Below are 16,529 nucleotides of genomic sequence, written 5' to 3' on the forward strand. Positions count from 1 at the left end.
AAATCAGCATGCATCAGTCGGCAGAATTGCAGGAGGTGAACTTATCAAGCTTGTACATTGCTTGTAGATCAAATTTGCATATGGATTGCGAGGCATATATTGCAGCATCCATTTGGAATGATCTAGTAGATACCAGTTTGAGAGGTTTTCCTTGGCAATGCTCTTAACCAAATCATCTTTTCCCATCAAAATGAACAGAAACGCCATATTTGCATTGAAGCCTATATGTCAAAATACTGTTTGTGTATTTAAATAGGAAAAATTTCATAGTATTTTACTATTTAAAGCTCCTTTTTTGTAAATATGTGCTGGCCTAAGATGTGTTTAAGAAAGACAAATGGTTAAACTGTTCATTTTCTCTTCTTAAACCTCTTTAATTAGGAGAAGACTATTATTAGCTGCATCATTTTTTCAATCTGTTGCTTACAGGATTCACTTTAATTGGTAATAGTTTTAAATACAGGAGGTTTAATTTGCTTGGCCTTATTTCAATAGGAAAATGTAGCTGGAAATGGAGTTTAATTGTTGGAAGCCTGTTTCTTGAAGTAGTTATCAGTATTTGCCAAAGTCTTTATTGCATAGTGAGTTAAATTGAGTTAAAAACAGTATAGGTTTGTATGATGTAGACCACTCACAAATTTAGCATCCACTAGAAGTGGAACATTAGTCTGACTACGTTTATGACACTTTCCCATGGCGTAATGACAGCCATAAAATAAGCCCTTCACTTTTTAGCCTTAATGCAAGTTCCATTTGATATTGGTTTGCCCATTCCGTTCTTCATCTGACATTAAATATCTTAGCTATCTTCGAGCTTAAATATATTCTTTTAGTTTTGTTTCTGTCCTACAATCCACCATGTAAACATAATTGTTTCTCCTGGGATCTTCCCTTATTTTGGTCATACTTCCATTTATATATCTTCATCTTTTCATGGTGTTTTGAAATTTGGGAAGCAAATTAGGTACTGTTCGCTTTTTCCACTGCTGGTTTTCATCAGTTTAAGTGGTCGTCGTTGATTGGCTTGATGGAGCCTTGTTGAAGCTTTTGCTGATGAGGCTGTGGGTGAGCTATGTTGATAATACTTATGTGGAGTGTTTTAGCCCTGTTAGCATATGAGGGCTGAGCAACTACAATGAGATTCCCCTTTTCCATTATTCATAACTTTGTTTCAAAATGACCTAGTTTACTGTTGCATAACATCATCATCATATATCTATCCATCTACCTCTATGTCAGTCTGTAGTTACTATATTTTCACGACTATAAGGCGCACCACATTTAAAGGCGCAACCTCAACGAATGACACACTTACATTTTTTCCATATATAAGGCGCACTGGATTATAAGGCGCTCTGTCTATTTTGGAGAAAATTTAAGACTTTTAAGTGTGCCTTATAGTCATGAAAATACGGTAGTTCAATTGTACAGCATATTATAATATCCACAATTCATTTTACTACAATAAATAGGAGTATGGATATATTTATCAGCTTTAGTTCCAAACAAAAATTAATAAACTTGTTGCAGGGGCATTTTGTAAGCATTTACAAATTAGTACAGGTATAAAAAATTCACCCAATGAGTCATTTTATGTCCTGATGACACGGCACATCTGTTTTTTACCCTTTATTTCCGTTAATTAGCTTCGTAACTAACAGATGGACAAAACAAACAATGTTGCTTTAATTCTTTTATTATTCTAACTTTTGTTAACTCTTCAGTGCCCCGTTAATTGGCTTCTGTTGTTTTTAGTACAATAGACTTTAGTACAATACTGCATTTTTTTCATGTTTCTTAAGTTGGCTGTCATGTAGTATCTCTATCCAAGTACTCGTAGTACTCCGACTAACCGCCCATCCAATGAGAGGAACTATACCCATTCTAAATTCCCTACTTCTTATTTATGTTGCCGAAATAAATGACATGACACAGTCAAACCTTCACTGAAGGTCCTAAAGGAGGACTGAGTCAAAGTTGTAGAAGGTTAGAGTTGTTACGTTTTGTTCAAGGTAAAATATGAGACAAAATAGCTTCATAAATCTGCTTTATCATGTTTTATGTGTTCTAGGTGCTTCAGTGGATGATAGAAAATCGCATTTATTAATTATTAATCTTCCCGATCAAGTTTTATTTAATTGTTCCATCTAACTCAAGCTTTTATTTCATTTTCCTTGATTTATTGACTGATCATAGGTAAAGTAATTACAAATTATTGAACAATATTTTATTTAAAAAAAATTGGTAATCTATTTTCAAGACCACTGGGACGTTAGTTGTTTGCGATTTGATTTCAGTCATTTATCATAACAGTCTTCCCTGGAAGGACTTCAACAAGGTTAAAAGACAATTACATGCTGACTATTTGGAGTAAGCCTGAAAGAACACTAACATAGAGTTGAAGAAAATACACTTTGAGTGAATATACTAGTCTTGACCTGAATTCTTGACAGAATATAAATTCACTCCTTGGGGCTTCTGTGGTAGCCCTAGGATTTTATTTTTTATTTTTTCTGAGGCAAAGTCTTTCAGGTACATTGATGGCTGCGGCCCAAATTCAAATGAAAGTCCTTCCAGAATCCTCTGCTGCCTTGTGCAAAGTCAAAGAACACTTGTTATGAACACTGATTACGATTCGGAATGTGTTCAACCTAGTTCTGCTGGCAACCTAGTTTGATATCCATTACATCTTATTGTCGTTCTTTTTGCTTCATCTGCCAAATTACGTCAATACTTTTGCCTCCTCACAGGCACGTGACGCAAATCACTCAAAAATCACCCACTTAAAAAAAAAACATGGGCATAAAATGGCATTATAAATCATTATTGAACAACATTGTGATGTACTAGATGTCAATCAATGTGTTCTTTTGTGTGAATATGCCATCGGCATACTCAGTTCTCAAAACAACAATCTATATTCTTTCATAAATTCAAGTTAAAATAAAAATTAACCTGTAAAAGATGTGATTTATGCCATTGAGCTAATTAATGGGGCTCATTATTTTAATTCAATTTTTTTGGTGTAACTCATGCATACATATTAGCAATACAATACTATGTTACTAAGTTAAAACCATCTAAAATATCATCTCATAACCCTTGCCTGGGAAACCCATCCATACTGACATTTAACATATAATATTAGAATAAATATGATCCATAATTCAGTGTTTTGTTCCCCAGAGTTTTCTTTTAATGGCACTTGCGAGAAATACCCTTTGCTGATTCACAGTTCTTTCTTTATTTAATGTAAATTACGGCTGCGGGTAGTGCTAGATGGGCGATAGGAGGTCTTTATATTGAGAATTCTTGAAATGGTCATCAGTATTTAATAGCCTGCTCTCCCTACTTGAAACAGCATCTATTAAAAAAGAGGTTTACAATTTAGCATAGATTTTCTGTTTAGAACAGCATTTCCAAACTTTCATTGAGCCAATGTACTGATCTTATGGCTTGCTATCAACAAAAAAACTTTAGCTTTATATACAGTGGATTCTATGAACGGAATAAGGCTTCACATGTTAGTTTTGATTAAGTTTTTGTCTTACTGTTTACAGCTTTGCTGTTCGTTTAAGTCATTTAGATCATCCAGCAACTAAAAATTAATTCTGTAACTTGATTTATTAGGTTAATGTGTGTTGTCATCATGCGAAAATGACTAAAAACTTGATATTTTATTTCGTCTGAACCAACTGAAATGAAAAGCAATTCAGTTGATTCATTTTAGCTACTCAAAACACCAACATGTTCGTTTGTAATTTATGGGTGAGCTTCATTTTAGGGAGTTAATGATTTTCACAATCAAATTAGGTAATCTGTGAAAAGAATTAGGGTTAGAAAACCTCCATGCATCACATATATTAGAGCACCATTCTTTCTCAGGGAGGCTGTCATGGCACAAAGTCCTTTCCAAACAAAACAGCTGCAAGGACATTGGTCCCAGAGCTGTTGCGTGTGGAGAAAGAAGCTGTTGGGAATGATAAGGACAGAATGTAAGTGACTTTGAAGTCTGACAGCGCACCTTGTTTGCAGATGACTGAGTGAGAAAAATGAGGTGAGGAACGCGGGTCACAGTCTCTCATGATTAATGAAATCTCCTTAATGGATGCGTATGAAGCCCCAAAAGCACACAATGAAGAGGAGTAAACACTTAAAAAGGAGTGCAATACACTTGCACGCTAAAAATGCCTGCCAAATGGCTTGCTTGCAGCATTGTTAATAATGCCAGAAAACAAGTAGGAGTTGTGACATTTCAGGATTGACCAGAGTAACTGCAAAAAAGCCCTCTTGGAACTATTTCTTTCTATAGTGGGATGTTACAACATGTATCCTGGTAAAGCATTTTTCGAGCATATCCTGATAGATCTGAAAATACAACTTCAGGAACAGGTTAAGAAAAAGTGAGATTAATTTAATAGGAAATAAGTTTGTTACCAGACTGCAGTCTGTCGTTCTCGCAACTCTCCGAATGAACAGTGGGTCCGTCTTTATATAGGAAAACAGGGTAATATTTCTAAGACAGCGTTGTAGGACAAAGTTTATGTAAACAAACTTTAGGCTGATATGGTTAGACATTTGCAGGGCTAAGTTGTATACACACGATATTTTTTTTAAAGCTCACACATAATGCCACAGCCTATCTTACATTGCGCGATTCGAACAAACAATTGCAAGGCCAGCTAGTTAGCCCGTCTTAAATTCCACGATCTTAACAAACAATTATAAAACCAGTTTAGCCAGTCTATCCTTCATTCTACGATCTTAACATACAATTGTAAAACCAGTTTAGCCAGTCTATCCTTCATTCTACGATCTTAACAAACAATTCTAAAACCAGTTTGGCTACTTAGTGCGACAAGAATAAACAATTATTAAGCCAGTTGGCCTCACCAGTTTCATGAATTGACGAGAGCTAGAAATATTTCACCTAAACAGGAATCACAGATAAAATCATTTTTTAATGTTGTTTTTTTTTGGAGAATAACTCCTGATTTGGTCTCATAACAGAGTCAAAATGGCTGATACTTGATGGTCTGCCCAATGACATTGTCTGCCTTACGCACACAAGAAAAAGCACCCATCGCCAGACTGGCAGGACGTGACCCGTCATGCCTCAGCAGAGATAGAGACCTCTGCTGTTTGACGGAACGTCCACGGGCCACAGATAACTTGCTGTGCCCGAACCTGTCCTCTCTGCAGTTGACCCACAGGAGAGGTCCATATTGCGTTGACCACATTGACCTCACCTTCCCAAAGTCCTTTACGCTGCTTGCCTTGCATGCTTTTCTTTTTTTTTGTCTTTTAGAAATGAACAGGCAGTGACTGGAGCTGTGTATTTGCATCCTCACATGCACAGCGTGCAAAAAACACATTAACACCTTTTTAAAATGGTCACCTTCAGCAGGGAGTGGAATTGGCCAACTTAAAAGGGCAGAGAAACCTGCTGAAAATATTGCAAATGCACTCATGCACATTGCATACAACAAATATTCCCCTATACATACAAAACCTGTTTAAAATTAAATTATGTTTATGTAAACCCAATCCAGATGTTCTGCATTGCTAAAGTAATCTACACAAATACAACTTTTCTCATTTTCATGGTCTTAGTAAAGATTAGGAAGAGTGAAAATGAAAAGTCATGCTCTTCTGTTTATTCTAAAAATATATATATTTAATTCATTTATCTGAGAAATGCTTTTTTTCTAAATAACCCACCTCTAAACCTCTTCCAATATCCCACAGCGTTACCAAGTAAAGCCTTTTTCTTAACTGGCAAATGTTATTTTGTTTTAGGGTCTTGAAAAATGTAGAAATATAGTCACGTAATAGCTATGTCATCAACCTGTACGCTTAGAAGCAATAGATTACTTGCTTGGTATGTAGTACTTGACTTGTGACTCCCTCATGAGCCGGTACATTTCCGGCTAATGTTGTACCAGCTGAACCGTCAAATTGCGTTTACACAGTGCATACTGTGTAAATACCGCCGCATAAATGGACTTCATTGCATTTCTGAAAGGTACTTATATTTTATACCATCATAGTCTCGACCACGTGAGATGGACCTCAATCGGCCATTTGTAAGTCTGGCTTTCATTTTCTAGATGACCAATGGGGTACCTTTTCATTTAGGTGTATGCTGTGATGCTCATATCATAGAAAACCTATGTTTAAGAATTTGTAATGTCGAGTAAATTAGCCCCACTATTAGATAAGTAGCGGTAGTATTGCAGAACACTTTCACAGATACATTTACAGAAGTAAACAGATTCATGTGGTTCTTCAATTTCACACTTCATAGGTGGACAGGCACTCTAGAGAGCCAACTATTTGTATACAAGCTATTAAGTCAATTTTCCATAATATGTCCCCTATAAATGGATACAACGCTGCATAAAACCAAGCCATCTGTTTTGCATCAACTACGCCAGTTCAACTTGTCTCATTTTCAAGGTGTCTGCTTTAGAAAAAAGACGAGTAGAGGGTTCTCTTTTAAAGAAAAAACACATTACCTCTAAAGGCATCCGCATTATAAGGCGCACCCTCAATGAATGACATTTTTTTCCATATATAAGGCGCACTGTCTATTTTGGAGAAAATGTAAGACTTAAGTGTGCCTTATAGACGTGAAAATACGTTAATTGTTATTGACTTCCAGGTATGAAGCACTCACTACACAGTCACCTCTAGAGCCAGCCATTGTTGATGTTTTTTTTGTATAAAATCTTGCAGTGGGGCAGGAGCTATATGATGGAAGATGTTGTAAACTAAGATGGCATCTGCATATTTAACAGCATTGTTTCATTTCAGGCGTTTTTGTTTTTTTAATATCCGACAGTGGTGGTTTTTCGTTTTTCGTTTCTTTTTTTCCATATATAAGGCGTACTGGATTATAAGGTGCACTGTCTATTTTGGAGAAAATGTAAGACTTTTAAGTTCGCCTTATAGTCGTGAAAATACAGAGTTGCATGGAGACATGATAAAGATCCTTCTGTGGGTTTATGGTAGACTTGAGTGGGACTTTATGCTAAGAGAAAAGCAAGCCGACCATTGGGATGAAATGCATACAGAGGGATGAATAAGAAAGAGAGGCAGCGATAACACAAGCATAACATAGATCATTATTTGCCCCCTCCCTACACTGTCAAGTCAGTAATATAGCACACGGCCGATATCTCGTCCTCTCCATCTTTTCCGCGTCTCATTGACTTTCTCCTTGACGTGATGGTTCTATAATGACATGGAGCGATACAAATCTTCCATTGCTTCTCATTATTCTAATAAAACAACAATACTGTTTGAATTCCCAAGGACTTGTGTATGTGTGCTGTGTTTATTGACCTTGGCAATATTCACATAGTAGTAGTGGGAGCCCAATTTGAGCGAGGAAGCCAAAACAGATGCTTTTTCTACTTCAAATGGATTGAATTTTTTAGTCATTGACCTCTATTCTAATTAGTTTTGATACGGGGGTGGCCCATTTGTGATGAATGCATCTCCCTCTTCACAGGAAATGTTCACACCGGAGTGCAAATTCAAAGAGTCGGTTTTTGAGAACTACTACGTCATCTACTCGTCCACCATGTATCGACAACAGGAGTCGGGCCGAGCCTGGTTTCTTGGTCTCACTAAGGAAGGACAGGTCATGAAGGGCAACAGGGTCAAGAAGACCAAACCCTCATCTCACTTTGTACCAAGGCCCATTGAAGGTAAAACACATTCTTATTAAATGTCATTTTTGTTGGCTTAATTGATCAAAATGAAATCAAAAATTTCCCACAACACATCCTATCTCAAGTTAGTTTTGTGATGGCTCCACTGTATGCCAAAAAACGTCCGAATATGTCCCTTTGTCCTACATTTATTGTCTCATAATAATTTACACAGCCACAGAGAACAATAGACTATACTATTGCAGTTCATTGTTCTCTATGGAGCTTAGACGACCAAACCGTTTGTCCTCCAGCCGAATAAAAACAACTACTACACAATATTGCGCTTTTACTGCCATTGATTATCCATTCAGGCTGGTTCTGTATTATAATTCCCTCAGCAGAATCTCATCAGTCAAGTTGATGAAAACCGAAATAATTAAAAGTAGGGGACGGTGAATCAACTCACTGCCTTGCTTTTTGTGTTCTGCTGAAGAATGGGAGGGATAATGAATTATTGTTCAAACATTAGATTTCATTATGTCAACATGACAAATGTGTGGTAGAGTAATGAAATGTATATATTTTCATGTCTTTAATTGAGTAGTTTCTTTCCTAACTCTTTATTTTTTCTCTCTTTTATACCTTTCTATTCATTCATAATTTCTGCATTTTCTCATTCATCGCCACCATTTTGTCATTTCAACCATTCTTTATGACAATTGCCATTTCCTCATTTAATTTTCCCTCTTTATCAATCCATCAACTTGGATTCATTTGACCAAATTCCCAACATTTTTCCAATTTCATCATTCCCCATCATAATTTTGCCCTCATGTTAATTCAATCAAATTCTCATTTCCCTTTGTTCCCATCATTTCTTTGAAAATATTCTCATCCACGTCTCATATGTTCATATCTTCATTCCTCCAACATATTCTCATATGTCCATCTTCATTCCTCCAACTTATCCTTCTCATTTTCTCACCCTTTTCATTTTCTCACCCTTCTCATTTTCTCATCCTTCTCATTTTCTCATCCTTCTCATTTTCTCATCCTTCTCATTTTCTCATCCTTCTCATTTTTCTCATCCTTCTCATTTTTCTCATCCTTCTCATTTTCTCATCCATCATCTTTTCTTCCATCTTCTCCTCCCCTTTTCTCACATAAACCACAGTCTGTATGTACCGTGAGCCTTCGCTTCACGAGATCGAAGAAAAGCACCGCTCCCGGAAGAGCTCAGGGACCCCCACCATGAATGGAGGCAAAGCAGTTAACCAGGACTCCTCATAGCAATGGAAGGGGGCTTCCAATGAGAGACATAGTATGAAGAACCTCAAACCCCAGCTAACAGAAAGGGAACTTAGGAATACACCCACCCTTAACCCCCCCCCCATACACCACCAACATATGCACTTCTTTGCTGAAATAATGTCGTCGTCATGGCGACCGAGGAGATACTACTGTACTCTCATGGCAAGAAGAAACAAACAATGAACTGTTGCCTGTGAAAACTTTTAAAAGAATTAATATGATACAGAGAAAAACTATATATCTATATCTATATCGATATAAACATTTTCAATCAGGACTCGAACGATATTTTATGCAAAAAAAGAGAAAAAGCTGTGACACTATGAATCGGTAGCCCCTCCTTTGGCGTAGATCTCGTTTTCTTAGCTTTAATGTGTTTATTTTACATATAAATTCGCTTCTAAGTCTTCTGTTGTGTTAGATTTGCAAATAACATCGGTTTAATACACCAAATGTATAGCCGTTTCTTTTTTAGGAGGGTAATGGGGGACATTTTGTTAAATTTACATTCATTTTGAATCACATTAGCTGCTCTCTGGATGAATGTATTAATTGATTTAGTCACAATGCTTAGGATGGGAACTCAGGTGTGGATTTTAGGTGTGACTTCAATATTCTGTTCGGAATCGGAAGCAGTTTAAACAGAATGCAACCTAGGATGTCTTTAGGCTATATTATTAGTAAATGTCTTTACGTCTGTTTCAAAGGAATGAACTATTTGATAATCCGTAGGTTTGAAATCGGGCGGTTTTCTTACAAAAAGGCATCGGTGAAGCTTAAAATTCATTTGCACTTCATAGAATTTTACATTGGTTAGTCAAATTCTTGAACCTTGATCTAATAAGAGAAAGAACAGGTGATATTTTATTGTGAAAAGAATCCCTGTCTAATGGAAATGGTTGGCGACCAATCAACTGTGACTGTGAAGAGAACCAATTAGCTTTTTCGGGAGTGGAAATTTTGTGTGTACTTTAGATTGCCCTCGTCTCAATACTCTAAAATGGAGTGTCTTAATATTTTGTTTCAGAAAGTGTTTGTTTTGCCCACGTTTTTTTCTTAACCTTTAACGAGCCACGTCACATTTTTATTTTTTACTGTATAAAAAAAATCTCATGGGTCACATTTTAACAAAAAAGTATATGCAGTTAATTCAAAATATAAAGCAAATCCAGAAGATTTCTTGTTTTTAAAATGTTTCAATTAATTCCTCTCTCTGAATAGTTTTTATTTTATTGTTATAGCAGTTATGTGGTTTAATTTAAGCATTTCTTTTCCTTTTTTCTTGAATTTAATCATAAAAAACCCGCTTCATGCTGACAGCCAATTGCACAAATTTTTGTGGCTCGTTACTGTTGTGTAGTAAACTAAAAAGTACTTTCTGGAAGGTTACAAAAACTCCACTTTAACACTTACACTTTTATTAGACATAAAACTGAAAGTTAAGACCGATGGCTAGACCAGCATATAAAAAAAAATCTATATATTAAATGAATATACATAAATATCTTTTATACCGAAGTTTATATTGGTGCAAATGTAGACTCAAATGCATGCATGTCATTGGTTATATTAATTGTTGACAGCATATTAAAAGCGTTCATGGAGAGAGAAAAAAAAAGATTTATAAAAGGATAGTTTAAACTTTAAAGCAATGGCTTTTATTCTACGTAATTTACATCGTTATTTTTATGTTTGCAGATGATTTCACTGCATTAAAACACACCCATATATGCACTATGACTTGTGTGGTAAAAAAAAAAATGCATTGATAATGAAAAAAAAAACAATCCGAATGAAGTTAGTGATTGTTTAAGAATAAAGATAATGTTACCAAAGGCACCCTGCTATTTATTTCTTGCTAATAATGACTGGCAGTTGTTTTGCATCTCTCATTGGTGGACTACATCCATCAGCTTGCGGCTTTTTGCATTCCCCCTAAAATCCAATCCCGTTTTTTCCCTTCCACTATCAATTCACCTGGAGTGATTTACAGTCTCGCTATCCTCTTAAATACGCCGTGTCATTTTGGAATGGTGCTCCCTTCGCCCTTATTTCTTTCGTTGTCATGGAAACAGACCTTCCATGTTGACTGCATTGAAAATGAGGAGGAGGAAGAGGAGGAGGAAGAGGAGGAGGAGGAGGGCGAAGGCTACCCTGACTTTCAGGACGTGCCGTTGTCTTGCACAATGACTGCAGTACCCTGAAGAGACAAAAAGGAGGACGAAAAAGTCCATTTTAAGATTTTTGTAGGACAGAAGCATGTTGCACCTTATTAGAAACTGTAAAAAATACATCAATTCACAGTACTGCCATTTAAATCAATCAATATTTAGGTAAAATTTAAAATGTAGAAAATACAGATAAAACAATTTAACAGGGACTTTTATTAATAAATGTATTGAGGTGTACAGATTGCAATACATATACTTTATTATTTTAATTGTTTGTAATTAGTTTTATTATGGAGGATAGAAAAAAAACATGGCTTTGCTCTTCTTGGCCTTGTGAAGGAAAAAAAACATTAAATTATTTTGGCTTTGTGACTGACACTGTAAAGTACTTTTTTATTTTTAAAAATTCACGTTTAAATGCTCTTTTTGGAAGTTTACAGTTTTATGAATAGCAAGTTGTTAAGTGGGGAAAAAAGCGTCATTTTATGAGTGTTTATTCCACTAATATTTGAATAATGTTAACTAAATAGACTCCTTCAATTCACTTTAATTGCAAAGATGCATTCATGTGGGACATTTAAGACACCCATGGGATTGTGTAGAGGTTACCTAAAGTGCACCCAGTAGCAACAAACTCCTTATTAAATAATAAAAAAAAGTTTCTTGCTTACATTGTCAGCAGTTTGTGGAGAAAATTGGCATTACATAAATAAAATAGGTACTTGATGCCAACTAATCGCATGTAAGATACGACCACATAAAACTGTCAAGGTATGTGTGTGTGTGTGCTTGTCACTAACCACGATATTGCTGATGTCTTCTTGTACCCTATTTTCACGACTATCAGGCGCACTTAAAAGTCTTAAATTTTCTCCAAAATAGACAGTGCACCTTATAATCCAGTGCGTCTTATATATGGAGAAAAAAACAGAAAACCAAAAAGGAAAAACCACTACTGTCGGATATTAAAAAAACACAAACGCCTGAACTGAAACAATACTGTTAAATATGCAGATGCCATCTTAGTTTACAACATCTTCCATCATATAGCTCCTCCCCCACTGCAATATTTTATCCAAAAAAATCCAAAACATCAACAATGGCTGGCTCTAGAGGTGACTGTAAAGTAGAGAGTGCATCATACCTGGAAGTCAATAGCAATTACCGTATTTTCACGACTATAAGGCGCACTTAAAAGTCTTAAATTTTCTCTAAAATAGACAGTGCGCCTTGTAATACAGTGCGCCTTATATATGGAAAAAACAGAAAACCAAAAACGAAAAACCACTACTGTCGGATATTAAAAAAACAAAAACGCCTGAACTGAAACAATACTGTTAAATATGCAGATGCCATCTTAGTTTACAACATCTTCCATCATATAGCTCCTCCCCCACTGCAAGATTTTATACAAATCAATCCAAAACATCAACAATGGCTGGCTCTAGAGGTGACTGTAAAGTAGTGAGTGCTTCATACCTGGAAGTCAATAACAATTACCGTATTTTCACGACTATAAGGTGCACTTAAAAGTCTTACATTTTCTCCAAAATAGACAGTGCGCCTTATATATGGAAAAAATGTCATTCATTGAGGGTGCGCCTTATAATGCGGTGCGCCTTATAGTCGTGAAAATACGGTACTCACTTTTTTTTTTTTTTTTTACTTTACAGTGTCTGACCCACGGGACGTCCTCCCCGTTTCTCGTTTCCGTTTTCTTTCTCTTCATTAAAAATAATTGGTCTTTGCTCAATTAAAGCGAACTACTCCTTTGATGTGCTGCTTTTTTCGCGCTGCGTTCACTTGACGTAGAATATGAGAGAATCTATTCTAATTTGTTTACTTCCTCATGTAGGGCAGATTCACAAGAGGGATGTATCTAGGTCTTTACTCATCCAAATTGTGTTTTACTCGTTGTACTGTCACAACATTTTTGCAAGTTTGAGTTTAAATACTTATGCCATTAACCTGTGGTTATGCTCATTATCTCAGTATACATAGGGAGTACTTCACATGCTCTATGTCGGAATAACAAGTGCAAGTTTAATCCGAATTTTGTTTTGACTAGTGCTGACACAGCCTATGTATTTCTGCTAAATAATTGAAAACATGCCTTTTCGTACCCTTTCCTACATCATCTTTAAAAGAGAACATTTTTGTTTCCCTTGCTTCCCTCTCTAAGGTCACCTTGCTGGTGTTTTTCCCTTCACTCCATCATTGCTAATCTCCACATCACTTCTGTTTCCACACATTGGCTCACACTCAACTGTTAACATGGGACTAGTGGACACATTCACCCACTCATTTTTGGTACGCCCACCCTACACCACCTCTGCTAGTGTTTGTCCATCCAGAGAAGCTTAGGAATTTTGGATTTATAGCAGTGAGTGTTTAAAGGGAATGTTCATTTTGTCAAATTTTGAGTAGATGTAATAGATGCAATGTTAAAATCTGATTTAATCTCACTCTGGAATATATCTTTTTTTTAATATATATTTTCTAATTTCAACCTGAAATGTAACCCTTGAAAAAAATATTTTCAGTATACACAAAAAAATACTACAGTCTTTTTGAGGTAAAATTTTGACATACAAAACACTGACTAAAAATGCAGATTTGTAGCAGTGAGTCTTTAAAGGAAATTATGTCAAATTTTGAGTAGATGTAATTAATGCTATGTCATAATCTGTTTTAATCTCACTCTGTAATATATCTTTTTTTTTAATATATATTTTCTAATTTCAACCTGAAATGTTACCCTTGAAAAAAAATATTTTCAGCACACATACAAAAAAAACACTACTACGCTTTTAGGTAAAATATTGACAAAGAAAACATTGACCAAAAAGGCAGATTTGTAGCAGTGAGTGTTTAAAGGAAATTATGTCGAATTTTGAGTAGATGTAATTAATGCAATTTCAAAATCTGATTATAATCTCACTCTGGAATATATCTTTTTTTTTATATATATAATTTCTAATTTCAACCTGAAATGTAACCCTTGAAAAAAATATTTTCAGTACACACAAAAATACTACAGTCTCTTTTATGTAAAATATTCACAAAGAAAACACTGACTAAAAAGGCATATTATGGATTTCATTTATTGTGATGAGGATTTAAATAATGTTGAACAGTATAAACGTGGGAAAGTAGAACAGACAATTCTTAAATGTACAATTTAAACACAATGTATTTTATATACTGTGTGGCATTAGAATTAATACTAAACCATTGCAAAAATGAGTTCATTTTCAATATAATCTATCCTAGTCAGGTTTGGGGTGGGTAAAATAAATAGATTGATGGGGAAAATAATGCATTTGCATGGTTAGCAGGCAGTCCAAGATTTCCAGAAGAAGAATCTGCATCCGTCTTTGCGATCTTGTTTACTCTGTCTCCTTTCCAGTCCTCTTTGCTTTTTCTTTTCCACTTCTATCATGTCCAGAGGTTTTTCCGGAATCTGATGACTGTTCAATTTGAAGAATTTATTCAGCAATTGAATGATTTTCTCTCTGTCTGTCAGCACCTATGCAAACAAAAATACATGTAAATGCACAAATCGGCATAGTACTTAAAATATGTTGGAATTATTATAATGTATCTAAAAGGAAAATAGCAAATATTAACATATGTTTTTCCTTATAGGATGTTGGGAATTTTGTATATTACAAGAACCACGGATGAAAAAAAGACAGCAGAAACATCCTTTGACGTTAATCAAGGATATTTTAAGGTTTGTACATAGTTTAGGATTCATTATATGCCTTTAAAAATATATATTTTAATCAAAGTATTGTATAAAATTGAGTCAAATTCACTTAAAAATACAAATTCGGTTGACAATGTAAAATATAGCAATGACTAGAACCTGTGTACTTTTGGGAAGCCCTGTTTTATACAATAATTTTCCATTTTTATTTTTTTTTATTCTAGTGTAATATATTTTGAAATTAATTATCTGTAATTTAAACGTTAATCCTCACAGAAAAAAAATATTAATACATATTTGGTGTTCCTCTAAATAATACAATATCCCATCTATGTACTAACATTCTACAGTCTAATAAAACCACCAGCAAGTGAGAACTGCAATGTAAAGTCTAATATCTAATCTGCAATTTCACGGATGAGCGCTTTAAGATATCAGAGTGACAAAAATCTGACAGATGACTACAGCATGTCATATTGCCAGTGAAAAAAAACAAAATGGAATCAAGATTACTTTCTTTATTTTTCATCCTCACAGTATTTAAGATGACATTTTGCATGTCATTTTTGCACACAAGGCACACCTCCACAGTCAAATCTAATTCTACTGAAGAATAAGTAAATATCTCTAACCAACTTACCTGGTTCTCGTATGTTTGTGTAATCCATGGCATGTCTTCTCCAAGTTGCAAGTTCTTAAAATTGTTTTCTGGCTTTCCAATTGCTGGCAAAACCAAACAAAAAAGTGTCAACATGCATAAAAAAGACCCCATTTTACTTGTCTCTATTTCCAGAGGTACCGCTTTCTCACACAATGTCTTTTTTAAGTCTAGCAAAGAGGCTGGAGGTTATTTAAATACCGCAATGATGGCCATTCTCATGTGCTGTAAAAGTAACCCATGTATGATACAATTCAAATCAACATGTCATTGATGTAAGGAAACAATGACGCCATGAAATTAGCATGTGTCGTAAAGTGGAAAACGAACACACACACACACACACACAGATGAGTGCGGGACATTCGTAGGCCATAAAGGTCATTTGTTTCACGCTGGTGAGTTTTTAGTGTCAAGCCCTAATGAGATTTCTGCTCTGCTTAACTTAACAGGGTTGAAATGAAAACGACTTGTCACTGTTTACAGTGTTTACGACGACGCATGAATGGAGTGGTGACGGGGGTCAACCAACCGTTTTTTTACACTGCAGGTACTACCTAAAGTTCATATACAAATGGAAATAATAACTTGTTCAAATCAACCTAAATTAGGGTTTTTTTTTATTAGGTGTTCAGTTCAAATGCATTTGATGTCTATTAATGTCAATGGTCGGGAATCTTTTATGACAAAGAGAGCCATAAACAATTCATATTTTCAAACATTATTCCTTTGAGAGCCATACTCAGAATTTAAAAGAAAAAATACATGAAAATGTTGATGTCTAGGTGTTGCTTTTTTGTCTTATGTGAATAGAAAAAGGAGATAAACTTTATTACATTAACCATGCGGTCTATTTGAAAAAAAATGCATAGTTTAACATGCAAACTGTTTAGCCAAACATATTTAAAAGCAATGGCAAAAGTGACTCAAAGTTAGCATATAAGCAACGTAAGAATTTCCACTCAAAAACATGACATGGACTTTTATGATGGTTGAATTGAATGAGTGAGTCATTG

The 16,529-nt window shown here is 35.2% G+C and overlaps 2 protein-coding genes across 6 annotated transcripts in view; both read left to right on the forward strand.

Annotated features, from left to right (window-relative positions):
- Positions 1-10,811, forward strand: part of fgf12a (fibroblast growth factor 12a) — a 31,490-nt gene extending 20,679 nt beyond the window's left edge. For all 5 annotated transcript variants that reach the window (XM_077723636.1, XM_077723635.1, XM_077723634.1 and 2 more), the window contains 2 exons: positions 7,517-7,715; positions 8,836-10,811. In XM_077723636.1, the coding sequence (XP_077579762.1) occupies positions 7,517-7,715; positions 8,836-8,951 (315 nt within the window). In that variant the 3' untranslated portion in view covers positions 8,952-10,811. The remainder of the gene's footprint in view (positions 1-7,516; positions 7,716-8,835) is intronic.
- Positions 10,812-14,789: 3,978 nt separating this feature from the next.
- LOC144201734 (uncharacterized) overlaps positions 14,790-16,529 on the forward strand; it is a 30,458-nt gene continuing 28,718 nt past the window's right edge. Inside the window, exons 1-2 of the mRNA XM_077724496.1 lie at positions 14,790-14,879; positions 15,966-16,063. The gene's annotated coding sequence lies outside the window, so the exon portion shown is untranslated. The remainder of the gene's footprint in view (positions 14,880-15,965; positions 16,064-16,529) is intronic.

Source organism: Stigmatopora nigra, chromosome 9, assembly GCF_051989575.1.
Source record: "Stigmatopora nigra isolate UIUO_SnigA chromosome 9, RoL_Snig_1.1, whole genome shotgun sequence".
NCBI lineage: Eukaryota > Metazoa > Chordata > Actinopteri > Syngnathiformes > Syngnathidae > Stigmatopora > Stigmatopora nigra.